Here is a 17,194-nt window from a genome sequence, read left to right as displayed (position 1 = left end):
GTCTCACCCCTCACTAGTCGAGTTTTAAATTATTCTCCATCTATCGGAAGATATAAATTGTTCCCCCCAATTAAAAATGCAAGTAGACATAAAATTGGAATTTTCGAGAGTTTTATTATCACAACTCTCAAATGGGGGAAAAATACACAGACACACGCACACCTCAAAGTGACTTGCGCGCAAAGAGGCTGGCTCTTGTTTGCGGGAATGGCTAGAGGAATTTTATCTGTTCCAAAAGGAATCGAACGAAAAAAAATTTTTTCGGAATGATGGTAGGTAGGCGTCAACAGCTAACAAACACACCAAGTCACGATAATCTACGCACAAAATCAAGGAAACAAAGGAGTTGGGAGATGGATTTTTTTTTTAAACAAACGAAAAGACTGCTTTTAAAAACTCAAAACAGCACTTGAAGCCAGATGGATTTTTTTTATAAATTCTTGTTCTTCTTCCTCCTCCTCTCCCCCTTTCATACATCAGCCTCTTCACCACCTCCTTATTGCGCCAGGTGACTACAAAGTATTGGCTGTGGTGACGGTGATGAATGTGTTTAGAAGCATTTGCGGTGGACGATTGAGGGTCCCGACTCATCGTACTCCTGTTTGGAGATCCACATCTGTTGGAATGTGGACAACGAAGCCAAGATGGAACCACCGATCCAGACGGAGTATTTGCGCTCCGGTGGGGCAATGATCTTGATCTTCATGGTAGATGGAGCAAGAGCAGTGATCTCCTTTTGCATACGGTCAGCAATACCAGGGTACATGGTGGTACCACCAGACAGGACGGTGTTGGCGTACAGATCCTTACGGATGTCAACGTCGCACTTCATGATCGAGTTGTAGGTCGTCTCATGAAGACCGCAAGATTCCATACCCAAGAAGCTGGGCTGGAAAAGAGCCTCGGGGCAACGGAATCGCTCATTGCCGATGGTGATAACTTGACCGTCGGGAAGCTCGTACGACTTCTCCAAAGAAGTCGAAGAAGCAGCAGTGGCCATCTCTTGTTCAAAGTCCAAAGCAACATAGCAGAGCTTCTCCTTGATGTCACGAACGATTTCACGCTCGGCTACACGAATTTAAAAAAAAAAGTAGTAAAATACCCTTGCTGAAACCTTGACTTTATTTATTTCGTACCAGTGGTGGTGAAGGAGTAACCACGTTCAGTCAAGATCTTCATCAAGTAGTCGGTCAAGTCACGGCCAGCCAAATCCAGACGGAGAATGGCGTGGGGTAGAGCGTAACCTTGGATGTGATAAGCAGAGCATGATTTTTTATGTTTCATTGCATTCTAAATTTAATGGATTACCTTCATAAATGGGGACAGTGTGGGAAACACCATCACCAGAGTCCAACACGATACCAGTGGTACGACCAGAAGCGTACAAGGAAAGTACGGCTTGAATGGCAACATACATAGCGGGTGTGTTGAAGGTCTCGAACATGATCTACAACAAGAACAAGTTAAACAACGTGAATGATCAAGCCTTGTCAAAACCAAATAAAAATTATACCTGGGTCATCTTCTCACGGTTAGCCTTGGGATTCAGAGGAGCTTCGGTCAAAAGGACGGGGTGTTCCTCGGGGGCGACACGCAGCTCGTTGTAGAAAGTGTGATGCCAAATCTTTTCCATGTCATCCCAGTTGGTGACGATTCCGTGCTCAATGGGGTACTTCAATGTGAGAATACCACGCTTGGATTGAGCCTCATCTCCTACGTACGAGTCTTTCTGGCCCATACCGACCTAAATTTCAAGCAACACACGATATTATCTTTATTCTGTATAACTAAACACCTGACACCTATTGCAGGTGTATTGATTTCCAGTATAATATAAATTCAGTGTAGCACCGATGGATCAATATTAGCCATGGTACTCAGTGAACATGTACATTGAATTATGTGATTGGTGTTGGATCATTAATTATTTAATTATCTTACCATGACACCCTGATGGCGGGGACGTCCTACGATCGATGGGAAGACGGCGCGCGGAGCATCGTCGCCAGCAAAGCCAGCTTTGCACATGCCAGAGCCGTTGTCAACGACCAATGCTGCTACTTCATCGTCACACATGTTGGAGCTGGGAGGTTAAAGTTAGTCTGTCAAAAGAAACAAGAATTATGACATGTCAATTTATACCAATCTGTATATGTACATAAGTGTTAAGGACAATAGAGCAGTTGCTAAATCTAGAAAAATCAGCTGTCAAACTGTCACTGCTCAAGGACTCAGACAAGACTATTGTGAAATCAAAAATGATGCCATGTAACAAGCTATCGGAAGATGACTCGTAAAGATAGGGGCGACGCCGCACCCACGTACTTAAATTTCGATCTAAGATAAGATCACCTTGGATAACGAAAAACACCACACTACACCACAACGGCGGAAAAATAAATAGAAAAAGTCCAAGACCAAGTAATATATGACAAGGCTATGAGAAAATGGGAAACAATCTCAGGAAAAAACGGCTTTCGTTTCCCGTAGGAAAGAGAAAATGGCGATTCCCCAACGGATTTTTTCTCGAGGGGTGCGACCCCTATTGATTCGCGTATGGCTGCGTATTACTCACACAGACGCCGGTACAAAATGGAACGAACAATTTGAATTTTGACGTAACAACGACAACGACACGCTTCTATCAGCACGGGAAAATTAACTAGACATAATGTACACGCTTTATCGATTAAAATAACTAAGAACGAACAAATGTTTTAAGAAGTAAAAATCCGTTTTTACCGGAGAAAGCAAAGTTACACCAAAGCCGGCACCGCAAGCAATAACGTGGCGTTGAGACGCTTGCCTTGCCTTTATGCCCTCTTCTTTCCCTTCCTTCTTCCTATCCTATTTAGATCGTGCAACGTTGTGACTGGGGGGATGAACCATTTTGAATAACAAAGGCCTTCCCACTATAACAGGTGCTGTCTCAAACTCTTCAAGTCCCGGAGTTAGTGGCGACACCTAGCTTCATGGAACTGATTATACCAACCTATTGTATTGAAAGACAAGAAACTAATCAACCTAGTCAAATGGTTAAGATTGACAAAATAGTGAATCTGCAGCATCGATTATTAGCAATAAGAATGCTGCCCTAGCTCTTAAAATAGGGTTTGATTAGTTTGACACCAGGGGCGCTCGTGTACACCCTATAACTGTAACTCGGCTGTTGTAACTGCGTCATAAGATATAATGTTCTAAAGGACCAGGCCCTATTACCAACTAGCTGCAAAGTAGGGTCGTTCGCTGAGCATTTCCTTATATGGGCATGAATTTTGTCTGGTTGAAAAGGCGTCGGCTTTTTGGGTAGTAGTTCCCTCCCACCTTGACGGAAAACCCCACCCGAGACTCAACCGCTTTTTCCACACTCCCTCTATCAACAAGCACACACGTGTCCTTATTAGCGCAATACATTTTGACATTTATAGATACCTTACCATATCCTGCTCCACATTTCCTATCGTTGATGAGATTGAAAAACAAAAAATTCCTTTTCTGGTAAGATTAGGGTGTTTGCATCATATTGTGTAACAGAAATAATATGGAGTTTGGTTCTCTATTTCATTTATATAACGGTTTGAAGTCAGATGACTTGGGACGCCTTACAGATGACAGCTGGCTTAAGCTTAACGGAATAAACAATTACGCAGAACACGTTATGCGTCTGGAGGGCTCCGAGAAGGGGCATGCGAAAAAGAACAGGAAGGAATTCAGTTCATCCCGGCACAAATCATCTAGCTGACACAGTTATCTCCTGAGATTTCCCCAACACTATTTCTCAACTTTTCCCAAGCATTCCGGTTCCAAACAATTAGTTTTGGTCGTCCAGTCCAAAGTGCAATTGTACCGTTTCATAAATAAATTGGTACAGCAAAACGCCTTCAGATAAGCAATTCAATGCATCTTCATTCAACCGGCTCAAGCTGTTGTGTAATAAAATCCCGCCGTGACTTGGCAGAAAGAATGTCACATGGTTTTCCAGCAAGTAGATCTATTCATGGATAGATGGCAGCACAATCGTTGAATTAGCAGACGAAAACACTTTTCGGCTATTGGCCGTCAAGCACGTGAAAAAATAGAAATTTTACCGGTATTTCGGTAAAAATTTTTTCGACGACTTCCGTTAATTTCCCCTCAACATTAATTGTGCCATATCCAAAAATGTCTTACTGTAAAGAAGAAGGTAGGTTTTTTTTAAATATTTTCCCTTACATGTGATGGTATATTTACAATGAGATTTCGTTCAACCAAATTACGCAACGTTGACCAGTTTGTCGTTTTATCCAAAATCGTATATTTTCTGGCAAATTTTAATGAAAGAATGGGGTTGTCGCTAATCTTGGTTGATATTTCGTGTTGGTAGTTTAGGGATTGTTCCACCACCATCTGTGAAGGAACCAGTAAATAAGGGTTGCTTTTGGTGTGCTTCATATCAGGGCCCCCACCGTTATTGTTTAGTTGTGTAATAGTTGTTTATTTGTCCTAATCTAAATATTAATGTCTCACTGTAGATGTTGGAAAAAAATTTAGTCTTGTCTACATCTTCAGGCTTACCTTATTATGGCAAATGCATGATGGTTTACTGGTCGTCTTTGCATTGTGCACCACTGCAGAATAGTTGAACAGAAAGTAGACAAAATGTAAGTCTTATTTTAGTAAGAAAACTAAATTATTTGCAGACATTGAATGTGAGAACTTGGAATAACATATAACAATGGGGAAAATTGTTATCTTCTTAATAAGTAATCAGTTTAACAAATTTGCACTTCCACTGCACCGCTATTCAGCCGAACTTGAAATAGTGAATGAAGCCATATCTGCTAGCTTTGCGTCAGACCACGAACCATTTTGGAGATTCATTTACAATTCTTCCCGTGAGGCAATTGCAGTTCTTAGAGAAACATTAATTAAAAGAAAATAACCTCTAGTCAAATTTTTAATAAATTCTTCTTCTATAAATCAAACAGATCAAACCTCGTCTCGTAATTATCTCAGCACTTGCTTTCTGTTTTGTTGTCTAGGAAAAGACAAGATTGTCTTTTTAACGCCAGAGGATTTGCAAAAACCTAGTACTGTCACTTTTCCTGCTGAAGATGAACCACCTGGTCTTATGCTGCCGAATGGTGAAATCAATTGGGAATGTCCGTGTTTAGGTGGAATGGCTACGGGTCCATGTGGAGTTGAATTCCGAGAAGCATTCAGTTGCTTCCATTATAGGTAACCTAACTAATTTTATTGATGATGTATTAACAACTCACGTAAGTAATTTATCTTTCTATTTGTGGCATAGCACTACTGAACCAAAAGGCAGCGATTGTTTTGATTCATTTAAAGCCATGCAAGACTGTATGTCTAATTATCCTACTTTATATGGAAATGACGAAAAACCGGGAGAAGAAGAAGAAGAAGAAGCAACGAAAAATGAGAGTGACGAGTCAGCGCCCAAAGATTCAAGTTCCGAAGTGAAATCGAAAACATGATGCCGATACGAATCTAGTACCACAAATTGTATCTTAATTTGCTGCGTCTCATTTAATAGCATTGCATAAATAGTAATTTCTTATTGGTCTACAAGTTCATTTTTAATAGGAGAATATCTACCAAACGAACACGGATAGAATGCAATACGCTCATAGGTTTAAATGGAATTTTTATATTTAAAAAAAGACAATTTGATCCTTGGATCGAAAAATGGTGCGGTGCGAAACACAAGTTGCGAATCAGTAATGGCGTGAAGAAGCAGCAAAAACTGCTGATCAAGTAGCGGAAGGAAATCCAGTTTCCAAAATTTCTTGTTCATTTAGAATGGATAAAGAATGTTATCGCTTTAAACAGCGCGAATGATACAACAAGCTAAACGACGGCCAGTGTTACCATTGGCTAGACTCTCTGTATCAGCTCGATTCAGTCCCAGATCATCCTCTTTCTCTTTAATCTAAACGAATGGTAACACATTTCATTAAAAATTGTTTTAAACTTTAAGCTTTACTTGTAGGTTAACTTACCACAAGAGTTCGATGTAGGATTGAATTCGGTCCGGTAAGTGTCGCTACAGAATCAGTAAACGATACGTTAATACCTTGATTTTCAATAGCTTCGACGTTTCCAAAATCTCCAACATGCCTAAAGCAAATTGAATTCAAAATAATCCGCTTCTGTAGTTGTTTTCGCTGTCGGTGTACCTGGTTCGTGACTTGGGTCCACCGTGAACGGAATTTGTTGGATTAAAATGTCCCCCAGCTTGGTTGCAATTGCCATCAGTATATGGAACCAGCTCGTGCACGTGCAGTCCGTGCAAACTTCTCCCATTAGTACGCAAACCTTTGAGGTTGACGTGAACATTTAAAGGACCACCCGTCGTCTGCGTGAACGCAACTTTGCCGACGATGCTGTGTTTAGCTCTTTGAAGAGCGCGATTCGGTTTCATTTCGCAAACTGCTTGATAGGTTTTAGATCCTCTGGGTGGTTTGGGTGTCGTTGTGGGCTTAGGTCGATCCGCAGCTGGGCCGTGCCCGTCATCTTCTTCAAGATGCTTTAGTAAACTCTCATCGTGATGTGCAGCGTGACCGTCGTGACTGCGCAACATGAAATGAACATCGATTTCGTGTTCGATCTCCTTATTCATCTAGATCGGCATAGATTTCGATCAGCAGGTTGATGAGCAAGAACAACTACACTTTAAACGTGTCGAACCTTGCCGTGATGAACACCGTTATGTTCACCGTGTCCGTGGTCGAGTTCCAAATGTTTCAACAAATTCTCGTCGTGATGGCCTTTGTGTTCTTCTTCCGTCTCGAAACTAGTATTGGCGTGATGAAATTCGTGTTCGTGTCGTAGAACTTCCTATTTGTTGTTCGTTAAAAAAGAATTCCGGTTAAAGTTTCCCACATTAAAACTAATCGTGAAACCTTTTCTTCGGGAGTGTGTGGCTTATGGGCCTCGATACCGGCTGGCCCTGCAATCGTCCGCCCGTGGACTTGCTCGAGATGCTAATCATTGGGTAGGAAACAATAAAAGATTTTCTTAGATTAATATCGTGGCAATTAAAGCTACAAATTATAGGACGGGGGAAAACCTTGAGATGCCGCTCAGAATGGTGAATATCGTGTCCATTATCCTCGTGACCCAGATGATGTACCTGTAAAACAATAATTTGTGCTATTTTTCTCTTTTTTTTTTAAAGAAGGAAACCAGGCGGAATAAAAATAGAGGTCCATTGTTTGGTTGTTACCTGGTGTTCGTGATTTTCGATGGCCGCGTGAATATCGAAACTTTCACGGACTTCAGCTTCCAGTTCCCTGAGGGCCTTCCACAGTTTCGAAACATTATCCCGCAGATCGGCGAGGTCACTCGACTCGGAAACTTAGCGGAAAAAATCGGTGAGTTTACAATGATGATGATACCATTTTGTTTAGTTGTTAGGGGGGAGTCTATCGTAGGGTCTTTTGCCCTACTTTTCTTGACAAAAAGTTTATACCTGGAACAGCGCAGGTCCATTGGATCAAAAGCAAAACTGTGCAGAACCGTAGTGCCATCGAAATGCTGTTCCCCGTTTGTTGTTTAGAATTCCAAAAAGCAAATAGAGAGACACAGACAGGAGCAAACGACTCGTTGCGTGTTCCGTATATAACTTTTTGGGAAGCTGCGATGAAAGACACTGCTAATAAAATGTCAGGCACCAGTTGCTCTGGTTTGGCTTTCCCCCCATATTCAGAGATGATGTGAGAGGCTCACAAGAGGATGAGGGGCGTTTAAATATCTCTTTAACATAAATCTATATAGACTTGAGTTGTACTATTACAGCTCGGCTAAATTTGAATCTAGCATAACTCCAGGAAGCTGGCATCCGTTCAAACAAAAAATTGTATTTCACACATTCTCGTTCTCCGATTGTTTATTGACGTTGCTGCCCCCTTTTTTTTTCTTAGTGCTTCTAGCTTTTCTGAAGAATTTTCGTTTTTGTTATTTTTAATATGGAAAATTGGACTATCAAATCGAAACAGTGCGGCGGCAAAAATGTTTATCGCTATGAAACACATAGTCGTGTCTTGTTTTAACGGGGTTTTTATTCTGTACACCGGATGGAATGATTTTTTCCGAAATCTTAGGACTGTTTAATTTTTAAAAAACGCAGCGTGTGTTGCACTTGAGCAAGTTTCAAGTTTAAAATAAATTCTTTTTCCTTCCCTTTTTAGTGCTATCAGCGTTGGACAAGCGCCAGCTCTGCTCTTAAAAACTCTTTGATGTCACGACGCGTGTTTTACAAGAAAGAACGAGGAAATTGTTTCGCGTCTCGAACCAAACGAAAAGTAAATAGCTAACAATAATATTCACTGTTACTCAATAAGACGTTGAAACTAACGTTCCAGTCTGCTGCGCAACGAAGACGCAGATGCAAAACTCATTGGCCAAGGTCAAGAAACCTGAGGTCACTAGAAGGTCAAATTGCCGTTGGTTCCATCCAGGAGATGTTGTCAAGCTGGTAAAGGTAAAATAGTTTACGACTCCCCCCCCAAAAAAAAACATTTCACAACAAAGTTATAAATCCATATGTTTTCTCTGTTGTTGTGTTGAAGGACGTGATGGTAGGAGGGGTTCGACCTCCACGGAAGATCGACCCAAAAACGAAAGGCTAGGTTGCGCGCACAGGTAAGGTAATGGATATAAAGTCAGCGTCGTTTTCTTTTTGGGCACTACCACCGAGTTTTGTTTTTTCTTTGGACCAAGTTGGACGCACCTTTTGGGCCTCCCTGAGTATAATAACACCCCGCTGTTCATCACTTTGTATCCGGAAGTGCACAGTTGTGGCCCCTTCTACAAACCGATCTTGTACCTCCGTAAGAGAATCATGAAGATATCGGCCAGAGTGCGAGGCGAGTGGCTTCAAGTCCCTTGCAAAGACGGTGAGTTTCGTTTTCTTGAATGAACCTTCTTATCCTTTGGATATTTCCATGAATTTCGATCGTCGTTCGCATTTGATTCTAAGGAAATCGTCTTCATCTCTTTTCACCATGTCCCATGCGACTGGTATTACAGAAAACGTAGTTTTTCTACGTTAATCAAACATTGAACATTCGATTCTGCAGCAGCTGCTCGTCATTCTGTCTGCATTGTAAGCTTTCCTTACGTCTAGATAGAAAGAACCCCTCGAGGAGGAAACAGAAGATAAATGGCTCAACGTCGTAAACCCTCTTTTGCCACACACAATATCTAATTTAAACAAACAAATATCTTACAGGTAACGTGACTGTAAGTTGGCTGGCCGAAGAGGCGGTACGTCGTTATGTGCGGTTGCATCCGGTCAGTGGGGACGTTCTTCTAGCGACCAACAACAACAAGCCGCGGATGGTCGAGGTGCGCAAAACTGGCGGTTGTGTTCTACTCGATCCGGAAGACAACGTCGTCGACGTACTCGACGACAATGATTTCGTTAACGTCAGGATGGAGAACGATCTACCAGATGCTGTTGGACCTAGCACGATCGGCCCGACATCCAACAGCCATTTCGATTACACGCTGTCCGATTCGATGATCCTCTCCGACAAATTAGATGCCGTGGCAAACGACCAATTGACGGCGTCCTCGGATTCCGACATCGTTCTCGACGGTTATCATCTGACCATCAAACAGTTGGTGTTGCTGAGCAAAGGGAACACTAAAATCCGTTTGAGGAAGATTGCCGAAGATCGTGTGACAGCCGGTCGCCAGCTCGTCGAAGCCATTTTGAAAGAAAATAAGGTTAATGGAACTATCCTTTTTTTTTTTAATATATACATATGGAGAGGAGGTAGATGGGTGTGGTTGAATAGAGGCTGTTTTCCATCAACTTTTTGAAATAAAGCCCAAATAATTTTGGGCTGCCGTTTAAAAATAGCTCGTTGTGTACCTAAAATAGCCGGTAGAGTCCGATTTAGCATCTGCTTTAGCCCAGTTCGGCCTGTGGCCAACTCTTTTATTAATTTATTGGCGAAAAAGATGCATATTTTTAGGGTTGACCAGAGCTTTTTAGCCATTGTGATCTGATTATGTATTTTGGCTATTCGTGGTCGTCAGGTGGCGTACGGAATAACAACAGGATTTGGCAAGGTAAGAAATTGCAATTCACTCAAATGAATTGCCATTTTTTTCTTTTTGCTTTAACGTCATCTGTTCATTTCAGTTTGCAAGAACGGTCATTTCTGCCGACAAGTTGGAAGAATTGCAAGAAAATTTAATTCGTTCCCATTCGGCCGGAGTCGGTCAGCCGCTTTCTGTGGAACGCGTCCGCATGTTGATGGCCCTGCGGATCAATACGTTGGCTAAAGGTTATTCGGGCATTTCATTGAAAACCCTTAACCAAGTCATTAGCGCCTTCAACAGCTCCTGTCTGCCATGGATACCTGAACAAGGGACTGTCGGTGCCAGTGGAGATTTGGCCCCATTATCTCACCTGGCCCTTGGCATGTTGGGCGAAGGAAAGGTAGGACAAAATTCCAGTACCATTCTCGGAAATATGCAAATCTGTTCAAGGTTTTTTCCCATATGCTGATTCTAAAGTGTTGCGCAAGCCTACGACTTATGAGACAGTTGGCCTATTTTTCCCCCCTCTTTGCCCGCTTAACGACGTGGAGGGAAATGAGTCGTTTACGGATTTCTAATACGCGTTCCATGCCCTAGATCTCTTGTGGTATTTTTCAAAAATACGCTTTAACTCAAACTCGGAATTAGTGGAAGTTATAACGTACGGAATTTCACCTGACGTAGTTGGGAAACTGCTGCCATCAATTGTTGACGTCTAAAGAATGTTTCTCTTCGCTAGTCCATGAATCCGTCACCAATATAGAGTTGTTCTATGTCTCTCTCTCTGTGTGTGTGTATAACTGAAACATAAACAAACAGATGTGGAGCCGTCGTACCGGTTGGGCAGACGCCAAATACTGCCTGGAGAGCAACGGACTGGAACCGATTAAGCTGGGAGCCAAGGAAGGTAATAATAATACTAATAATACTATAAAAACCCAATCATGTCGGAGAAAACAAATCCGCCACATTGGCGTATCACCGCAAAAAAAAAGACGAACAGACTCCAGTCCATAAAATAAATTCCAGGTGGCTCTTGAAAAATGTGGTCGTTGTAAATAATCAGATTTAAACAACTGACATTCATCAACCTCGATTTTCTATTCAACCTTAATTTTTTTTTGTGTAAACTTGTCAAGGATTGGCTTTGATCAATGGAACACAGTTAATTACGGCGCTCGGAGCCGAAGCGGTCGACAGATGCGAGTCGATTGCCAAACAGGCCGATGTGGTAGCTGCTCTTTCGCTCGAGGTCCTTAAGGGCACGTCGAGAGCGTTTGACAGTGACATCCACCAGCTGCGCCCGCATCCTGGCCAGATCAACGTCGCCCGTCGCTTGAGATCCTTGCTCCATTCACAGGCTTATCCGTCAGCCATAGCTGAAAGCCATCGTTTCTGCAACCGTGTCCAGGATGCCTACACCTTACGATGTTGCCCTCAAGTCCGTTCTCATTAGCTATTTATACATTAGGCTTAATTTAATAATTTTGTTTGTTTGTTCAGGTGCATGGTATCGTTCACGACACGATCGAGTTTGTTCACAAAATTATCAAGACGGAAATGAACAGCGCCACTGATAATCCCATCGTTTTACCGGAACGCGGAGAGGTCTGTTTCATTCAATTTCCGTAACGCCCAATAATCTCACGCGCTTTAAATGTAAATAGATCATCTCAGCTGGAAATTTTCATGGAGAATACCCGGCCAAAGCGTTGGATTACCTGGCTATTGGTATGTAAAAGAAAAACAACATCATCCGCTCTATCAACGGAACTAAACATCATCCATTATGGTGAACAACAATCCACTTTCTCAGGTGTTCACGAACTGGCATCGATGAGCGAACGCCGAATCGAACGTCTAGTAAATCCCGTGTTGAGTGAGCTACCTGCCTTCTTGGTCCGCGAAGGCGGTCTCAATTCGGGCTTCATGATTGCCCATTGCACGGCGGCTTCTCTCGTCTCGGAGAACAAAGTCCTTTGCCATCCGAGCAGCGTCGATTCGCTATCGACCAGCGCTGGAACTGAAGATCACGTGTCGATGGGAGGATTCGCTGCCCGCAAAGCTTTACAGGTGGTCGCTAACGTGGAACACGTGATCGCTATTGAACTACTCGCCGCTTGCCAAGCCATCGAATTCCTGCGGCCATTGAAAACGACCGTCCCTCTGGAGGAAGTCTATCGCACCGTCAGAGCAGTCGTCCGTCCCTGGGATAAAGATCGTTACATGGCCCCAGATATCGAAGCTGTTACCGCTTTGCTCAAGGAAGGCAAAATATGGAATAGCGTCAAAGGTCTCCAGCTCTTTCTTTTTTTGTAACATTTGAGTTGACGGGTCCATTGCCAACTTAACAAGCAATCGATTATCTGAAATGACCTGTCCCGTTTCGGACATTAAACACGCGCGCATTTAACGTTTCACAGTCCATAAACGCAATTTTAACTTGTTGAGTCGCTAAAACAATGTCGGATTTCGTAAAAACAAGACATTGAATGGTTTTTCTTTTTTGTTTCGTGTGAAATGTTCTCACAGGCTACGTCGATGCTGTCAAAGATTATCTGGATTTGGAATCGAGGGCCCCGTCACCCACATCCGTTTCGTTGCCGCATTCCGTGGCTCCGTCGTATCTGGTTCACCAAGATGACGATGAAAAGAATCCGCCCACTAAAAAACATTGCGCCGATCATCAACACAAGGACAATGAATGAAAGACTTCAAAAGAAACACATCATTTTTTTTTTTACTTTGACGACAACATGACGCATTTGAATCGCTTCTCATTTGGAAAAATTTTAGATAAAAAAAAAAGAAATGTCAGCTGCGGTGGTGGTGTTGGATGTTTTACGACCGTCTTTTTTGACATTCCATTTTCCAGTGATGACGTCATCAGCCCGTTGATAGCTGTCGCCAACTGGGCACCGTCCTAAAGTATATAGGTAGTTCCAGAATTTAAAAGAACCAAAATTTTAGAAAATACAAAAAAAAAAAAAATCTGGATTATTGTGTAGTCGTTAATTTATATTTTACGACATTGGCCACGTAATGATTCACTCTGAGGATGCCGACCGTTACGCTACACACATTTTGAACATGTCTATTTTGAACCATATGGTAGCATCCAATTGGACAGCACCATTTTCTTGAAATAAGAGAATCGTAAGGGCGCCCTGTTGAATATTCTTTTTCTCTTTAATGATGCACGCGTTCGCAGATGAAACTCATTTGGTCACGTGACATATAAGGAAGTGGGTTATACTGGCCGTTATAGAAGGAAAGATGAAATCCCGGCCAATAAAAAGAAGGCGCAATCATTTGAATGTTGCAAGCGAAATTCGCTTCATTCCGAACAATTTAGAAACGGAAATGGTGTTTTATATAGTTGTCCCCTCTATGTGTGTTACAGCTGGTTTGCGTGAGAATAACCGAGAGCGAGCTCACCCATTGGTTTTGATAAACGCAGCGATTCTCTTTGGTCAAACAATTGCCGATTGTCTTTCGTTTAACCGAAAATGGCACCGCACGCGAAACATAAAAGAAAACGAGTCCAAGAAGACAAGGAAAACAATGACAACTCACTTGGACTGAACGTTGAGGATGTAAGAGTCGGTGGGCCGTCCTGACACACCGTCATCAGTGGCAGGTAGAAGCCGGGCCATAAATGCGGATGTGGGTCGTAGGAGACGCTGCGGATCGCGTGGAACGGAGACAGCCCTCCTGAGCGGAGCCACTTTGGATGATGGCTGTTGTTGTTGGCGAGTCAACAGCTGACGACGTCGATGTTCTAGCCATTCCCGGTCGCGTTGTTGCCTTTGCTCGGCCATCAGCTGGCCGTTCTTGCTGCCGTTGCTGGACAGTGATTTCTGCTTCCGCAACAGCCGAGCCAAGTAATCATCAGCCGTTTCGCTTGCTACTTTGGCCGCTTCTTGCTCCATCCGCCATAAATAGGCCACTAGTTTCTGGTACTGTTGATCCATCCGGCGCTTTTGCTCCGCTTCCGCCTTTTTCCGCTCTTCTTCCATCGCTTCGGCTGTCATTGCTGGATCTTCAGCAGCTTTTCGTGCCTTTGTCTCCTACAAAAAACATCACTCAACAATCAGTTCATTAACGCAAGCTGATTGGATTACCTTCCAGCGATCGAGTCGCTCACGAACCGATTCTCGTTGACGACGCCATTCGGCCACCCAGGCGTCGCTTTCTTGCTGTTGCAAATGCGACGCTATTCGCTTCCGATCTTCTTCCTCCATTTGCCTTTTTTCGCGCTTCCAATTGTCCAGTTCCTGTCGTTGTTCACGACGTAACCTCTGCAAGTTCTGATACCATTTCTCATGGGCTTCCACCTGGGCTGGATTCTTACCTGTGTCATGTCTTTTATTTCATTTCTTTTTGAATAAGAACAAAATGTGGGCCGATTGAATCGCACTGATTTTCACACGCCATGTGTTGCTGACCGTAAATCGCATTGATTAGTTTCCTCGTGGCTAACGGTAAATAGCAAAGATATCGTCCATTCGCCTGGAATCTTTTGGTCATTTCCCGTTTTCTCGTTCATTTTCATTTTCAATTTTTTTTTTTGGGGGGGGGGAAGGGAAGAATTTAGCGAATAATCCGCCAAACGGATCTTTCTCTAAACGCAGCATGGGACGCTTTTACTATCATCAACTGTTATATCTTTTCTGATTGTTGTCGTTTACTGTTTGTGACTGCCAAATCAAGAAAAGCACAAAACTTGAATGAAAATTCCCGTCGTTCCGCTGATCGTTTTCGACATCGGTAACTCAAAATTGTCGCTTTCAGTGCGACACGTAAAAAAGAAAAAAAATGGCAGCTGCTGGATGCCATCCATCGTGTTGTGGTGGTCGAACATCGTGAGAAAATCCCGAGAAAATCCCGTTTGCTCCCCCTTGCACTCAAGATTTCAAACACCAAAATATATGCATGCGTGAAAATTATACCTGGCACCGTGTCACAGACGGCCGAGACGAACGTCTGTCGATTGTTTCTAAATCTGGAACGCCACTGGAGGAAAAGGCCGTGATCTCGGGCATCCCATCCGCCCGTTTCGCCACCGTTGGAGACGAGGAAGTGACGGAGCGCTTCGGCCGCAGGCGCTGCTGTTCCATTGGTCACCGCCTGGCACATTAAGAGACGTTAATCACGTACAGGCCCCGTTGTCTACATACTTTGTGGTGGCTGTACACAAAGTTTTGTATACAGTTTCACGATGGATGACGATGATTTATTGGCTGGTTCCAGCATGTCAGCTGTCCAGTGTCGTTTCCTTGGCATTGTAATAGCCCCCCCAGTCCTGATTGTTTCGTACCTCCCCAACCGCAGATTTTGACACGAGTGAAACAAGAAGCTGAAGCAACTTTCAAATGTTATCTATCAAAACTTAATGTAGTCATCTTTTTGTTTTTAATGTTTGCTGTAACGCTGCTGGATGTGACGTGATCTTAGAGACAGTGGAATACTCAAATAAAATAGTACATGAAATGTGACATTAACCATCATTCATGGGAAAGGTCCGTTAAGACTTGGTCGTTTTTCATTTTCTTTTCAATCGTTAAATTTAGTTTTAACAGCTCAATTTTCTTTTCTTTTTAAACAAAAAAAAAACGTGTCAACAATGTCCTGGAGATCTGAAAGATCGAATCATCTGATCCTTTAAAAGAAACGATTCAGGTTTATCTATTTCGTGATGGCAAATAAAACGATAGTCTAACGAACGAACTATTCACTTGTTTAATAGTCCATCAACCCATCGATAAACCTGAATAAGAACAGCCAACGAAACGTTCACCTGACATTTCAATCCAAAACGACCATAGCGGTAATATCCTATTGCCCGTTGCAAATGAGACGTATCTACGTTAAGTATCTCATCTTGTCATATACAGGTGACCAGGTACTGATACCTTAACGAGAATAAACGATAATGGGAAGTGAACAGGCTCGTTGAAACTACCTCGTCGTTTGTGCGGATGGGCAATTTGGCAATGAGGTCACGAATCTGCTGGCGTAGGAGGCCTTCCTGTTGGCGTAATCCTTCCAGCAGCTGTTGCAGATGCTCTTCTGTTTCGTCGTTAACCAATGTCGGTCGAACGCAGTCCCGGCTGATGTCTACGGCCGCGACGTGGACGCCACAAATTTGTTCCAACGATTCGTACACGGCGTTCAATTGGCGTCCAATCGACCAGCCTTCGTAGCGTAGATCTTCCATTCCAGTTATAGGCCGACCACGAATGTGATTGAGGGAAACATAAAAAAAAAAACCAGTTGAATTAACCAAATGCAGGTGGTAATGATTCAAAGAACTGGATGATTTTAAAAAAATGTTATTAATCCGACTGGAACACACTAGCACTAGTTAGGTGTCCCTTGTTTTCGTCCTCATTCTTTTACTCCGACTGTCCACGCCCAGCCACCTGGCGCATCGACCAGTTTTGGGCTAGTGAAACGCGTCGCCGAATTTTGTTATTGTTGGGTCGATGGCGTAGCTATAGTAACGGTGTTTGCTGAGAACCAACAACCTCCCCCAAAAAAAAAAGACAAAAATAATAACATCAACGGTCTCGTGTCCAAACACACATATCACAAACCGCACCGACGAAACCCACATGTCCTGTTGTCTAACCCCAACGGAAAGAAATCTGATGATATCTGCATATCAGATCAGCACAAATGATTTAGTCTCTTGGATTTTTCTATGTTCGGTACAGTAAAAAACGTTTTTTTTTTTAGGTTACTAATATCATTCTTACCATCATCTTCTCTAGAAGCCGAGAGATAACATCAGCCTTTTTTTAAAAAGAAGAAACTCGTATATAAACATACAAGCTGCCAGTTGTGTACCACCGAAAGAAGTCGAAGGCTGCATTCACCACCTGGCGTGTTCTGGTTTGTTTTAAGATACAGCTATAGAACGATAGGTAAAGCATAGTAACGTCCTACATGCTGCCATTGCTGCGTGTCTAAAAACACAAACACATGACTGGGAAGATTTCTTTTTTTTTCTTCTAATACTGGAGACTGTACAGCACGTCCTTGTGTTAACGTTAGACGGCCCGAACCGGTGGTTGGGTTACCAAAAAGCCTTCCGTTCAAATTCCTTATTTTTTCAATCACGCTCGACTTG

The 17,194-nt window shown here is 42.9% G+C and overlaps 5 protein-coding genes across 8 annotated transcripts; 2 read left to right on the top strand and 3 right to left on the bottom strand.

Annotated features, from left to right (window-relative positions):
- Window positions 1–94: 94 nt before the first annotated feature.
- On the bottom strand, window positions 95–2,898 carry LOC116926243 (actin, clone 403). 2 transcript variants are annotated; one of them, XM_032933074.2, is made up of 6 exons: window positions 2,743–2,898; window positions 1,942–2,102; window positions 1,514–1,744; window positions 1,309–1,447; window positions 1,137–1,244; window positions 95–1,068 (listed from the first exon to the last, which is right to left on the bottom strand). In XM_032933074.2, exons 2-6 carry the CDS (start codon window positions 2,074–2,076, stop codon window positions 551–553), a joined length of 1,131 nt encoding a protein of 376 aa, XP_032788965.1. In that variant the 5' UTR covers window positions 2,077–2,102; window positions 2,743–2,898; the 3' UTR covers window positions 95–550. The 2 variants fall into 2 exon arrangements, with proteins under 2 accessions (XP_032788965.1, XP_032788966.1); XM_032933075.2 differs by lacking the exon at window positions 2,743–2,898 and adding an exon at window positions 2,159–2,213.
- A 685-nt stretch (window positions 2,899–3,583) lies between these two features.
- LOC116926255 (mitochondrial intermembrane space import and assembly protein 40) lies at window positions 3,584–5,563 on the top strand. Its single transcript, XM_032933091.2, has 3 exons — window positions 3,584–4,183; window positions 5,022–5,217; window positions 5,291–5,563. The coding sequence occupies exons 1-3, from the start codon at window positions 4,162–4,164 to the stop codon at window positions 5,478–5,480; spliced, it is 408 nt and encodes a 135-aa protein (XP_032788982.2). The 5' UTR covers window positions 3,584–4,161; the 3' UTR covers window positions 5,481–5,563.
- Window positions 5,564–5,633: 70 nt separating this feature from the next.
- Window positions 5,634–7,877, bottom strand: LOC116926242. Its single transcript, XM_032933073.2, has 9 exons — window positions 7,874–7,877; window positions 7,478–7,729; window positions 7,232–7,362; window positions 7,076–7,138; window positions 6,909–6,989; window positions 6,694–6,843; window positions 6,183–6,625; window positions 6,006–6,123; window positions 5,634–5,935 (listed from the first exon to the last, which is right to left on the bottom strand). The coding sequence occupies exons 1-9, from the start codon at window positions 7,875–7,877 to the stop codon at window positions 5,828–5,830; spliced, it is 1,350 nt and encodes a 449-aa protein (XP_032788964.2). The 3' UTR covers window positions 5,634–5,827.
- LOC116926237 (histidine ammonia-lyase) lies at window positions 7,241–13,231 on the top strand. 3 transcript variants are annotated; one of them, XM_032933064.2, is made up of 14 exons: window positions 7,241–7,379; window positions 8,196–8,309; window positions 8,370–8,488; window positions 8,577–8,649; window positions 8,728–8,903; window positions 9,239–9,738; window positions 10,054–10,086; window positions 10,160–10,459; window positions 10,879–10,966; window positions 11,199–11,500; window positions 11,563–11,667; window positions 11,727–11,790; window positions 11,876–12,352; window positions 12,592–13,231. In XM_032933064.2, exons 5-14 carry the CDS (start codon window positions 8,849–8,851, stop codon window positions 12,765–12,767), a joined length of 2,100 nt encoding a protein of 699 aa, XP_032788955.2. In that variant the 5' UTR covers window positions 7,241–7,379; window positions 8,196–8,309; window positions 8,370–8,488; window positions 8,577–8,649; window positions 8,728–8,848; the 3' UTR covers window positions 12,768–13,231. The 3 variants fall into 3 exon arrangements, with proteins under 3 accessions (XP_032788955.2, XP_032788954.2, XP_045032089.1); XM_032933063.2 differs by having other exon boundaries at window positions 8,577–8,654; XM_045176154.1 differs by lacking the exons at window positions 7,241–7,379; window positions 8,196–8,309; window positions 8,370–8,488; window positions 8,577–8,649 and adding an exon at window positions 9,037–9,182 and having other exon boundaries at window positions 8,747–8,903.
- Window positions 12,773–16,999, bottom strand: LOC116926241 (coiled-coil domain-containing protein 112). The gene is made up of 5 exons (XM_032933072.2): window positions 16,025–16,999; window positions 15,012–15,189; window positions 14,184–14,413; window positions 13,636–14,129; window positions 12,773–12,982 (listed from the first exon to the last, which is right to left on the bottom strand). Exons 1-5 carry the CDS (start codon window positions 16,277–16,279, stop codon window positions 12,946–12,948), a joined length of 1,194 nt encoding a protein of 397 aa, XP_032788963.2. The 5' UTR covers window positions 16,280–16,999; the 3' UTR covers window positions 12,773–12,945.
- Window positions 17,000–17,194: the final 195 nt, after the last annotated feature.

This window comes from Daphnia magna, linkage group LG7 (assembly GCF_020631705.1).
Source record: "Daphnia magna isolate NIES linkage group LG7, ASM2063170v1.1, whole genome shotgun sequence".
NCBI classification, from domain to species: Eukaryota; Metazoa; Arthropoda; class Branchiopoda; order Diplostraca; family Daphniidae; genus Daphnia; species Daphnia magna.
This window is presented reverse-complemented; position numbering and strand designations above follow the sequence as displayed.

What these genes read in the sequence shown, in the direction of transcription:
- LOC116926242 (XM_032933073.2), bottom strand. An exon ending in GGACCCAAGTCACGAACCAG is followed by an intron (nt 6,124 to 6,182) that starts GTACACCGACAG and finishes AATTTGCTTTAG; the next exon opens with GCATGTTGGAGATTTTGGAA. An exon ending in TCCTACATCGAACTCTTGTG is followed by an intron (nt 5,936 to 6,005) that starts GTAAGTTAACCT and finishes CCATTCGTTTAG; the next exon opens with ATTAAAGAGAAAGAGGATGA.
- LOC116926243 (XM_032933074.2), bottom strand. Translation starts at nt 2,076, where the DNA reads ATGTGTGACGATGAAGTAGCAGCATTGGTCGTTGACAACGGCTCTGGC. An exon ending in CCCGCCATCAGGGTGTCATG is followed by an intron (nt 1,745 to 1,941) that starts GTAAGATAATTA and finishes CTTGAAATTTAG; the next exon opens with GTCGGTATGGGCCAGAAAGA. An exon ending in CACTGTCCCCATTTATGAAG is followed by an intron (nt 1,245 to 1,308) that starts GTAATCCATTAA and finishes ATCACATCCAAG; the next exon opens with GTTACGCTCTACCCCACGCC.
- LOC116926237 (XM_032933064.2), top strand. Translation starts at nt 8,849, where the DNA reads ATGAAGATATCGGCCAGAGTGCGAGGCGAGTGGCTTCAAGTCCCTTGC. An exon ending in CCTTACGATGTTGCCCTCAA is followed by an intron (nt 11,501 to 11,562) that starts GTCCGTTCTCAT and finishes TTGTTTGTTCAG; the next exon opens with GTGCATGGTATCGTTCACGA. An exon ending in AATATGGAATAGCGTCAAAG is followed by an intron (nt 12,353 to 12,591) that starts GTCTCCAGCTCT and finishes ATGTTCTCACAG; the next exon opens with GCTACGTCGATGCTGTCAAA.
- LOC116926255 (XM_032933091.2), top strand. Translation starts at nt 4,162, where the DNA reads ATGTCTTACTGTAAAGAAGAAG. An exon ending in GTCTTACTGTAAAGAAGAAG is followed by an intron (nt 4,184 to 5,021) that starts GTAGGTTTTTTT and finishes TTTGTTGTCTAG; the next exon opens with GAAAAGACAAGATTGTCTTT. An exon ending in TTCAGTTGCTTCCATTATAG is followed by an intron (nt 5,218 to 5,290) that starts GTAACCTAACTA and finishes TTTGTGGCATAG; the next exon opens with CACTACTGAACCAAAAGGCA.
- LOC116926241 (XM_032933072.2), bottom strand. Translation starts at nt 16,279, where the DNA reads ATGGAAGATCTACGCTACGAAGGCTGGTCGATTGGACGCCAATTGAAC. An exon ending in CGTCTGTGACACGGTGCCAG is followed by an intron (nt 14,414 to 15,011) that starts GTATAATTTTCA and finishes GACATGACACAG; the next exon opens with GTAAGAATCCAGCCCAGGTG. An exon ending in ATCCTCAACGTTCAGTCCAA is followed by an intron (nt 12,983 to 13,635) that starts GTGAGTTGTCAT and finishes TATATACTTTAG; the next exon opens with GACGGTGCCCAGTTGGCGAC.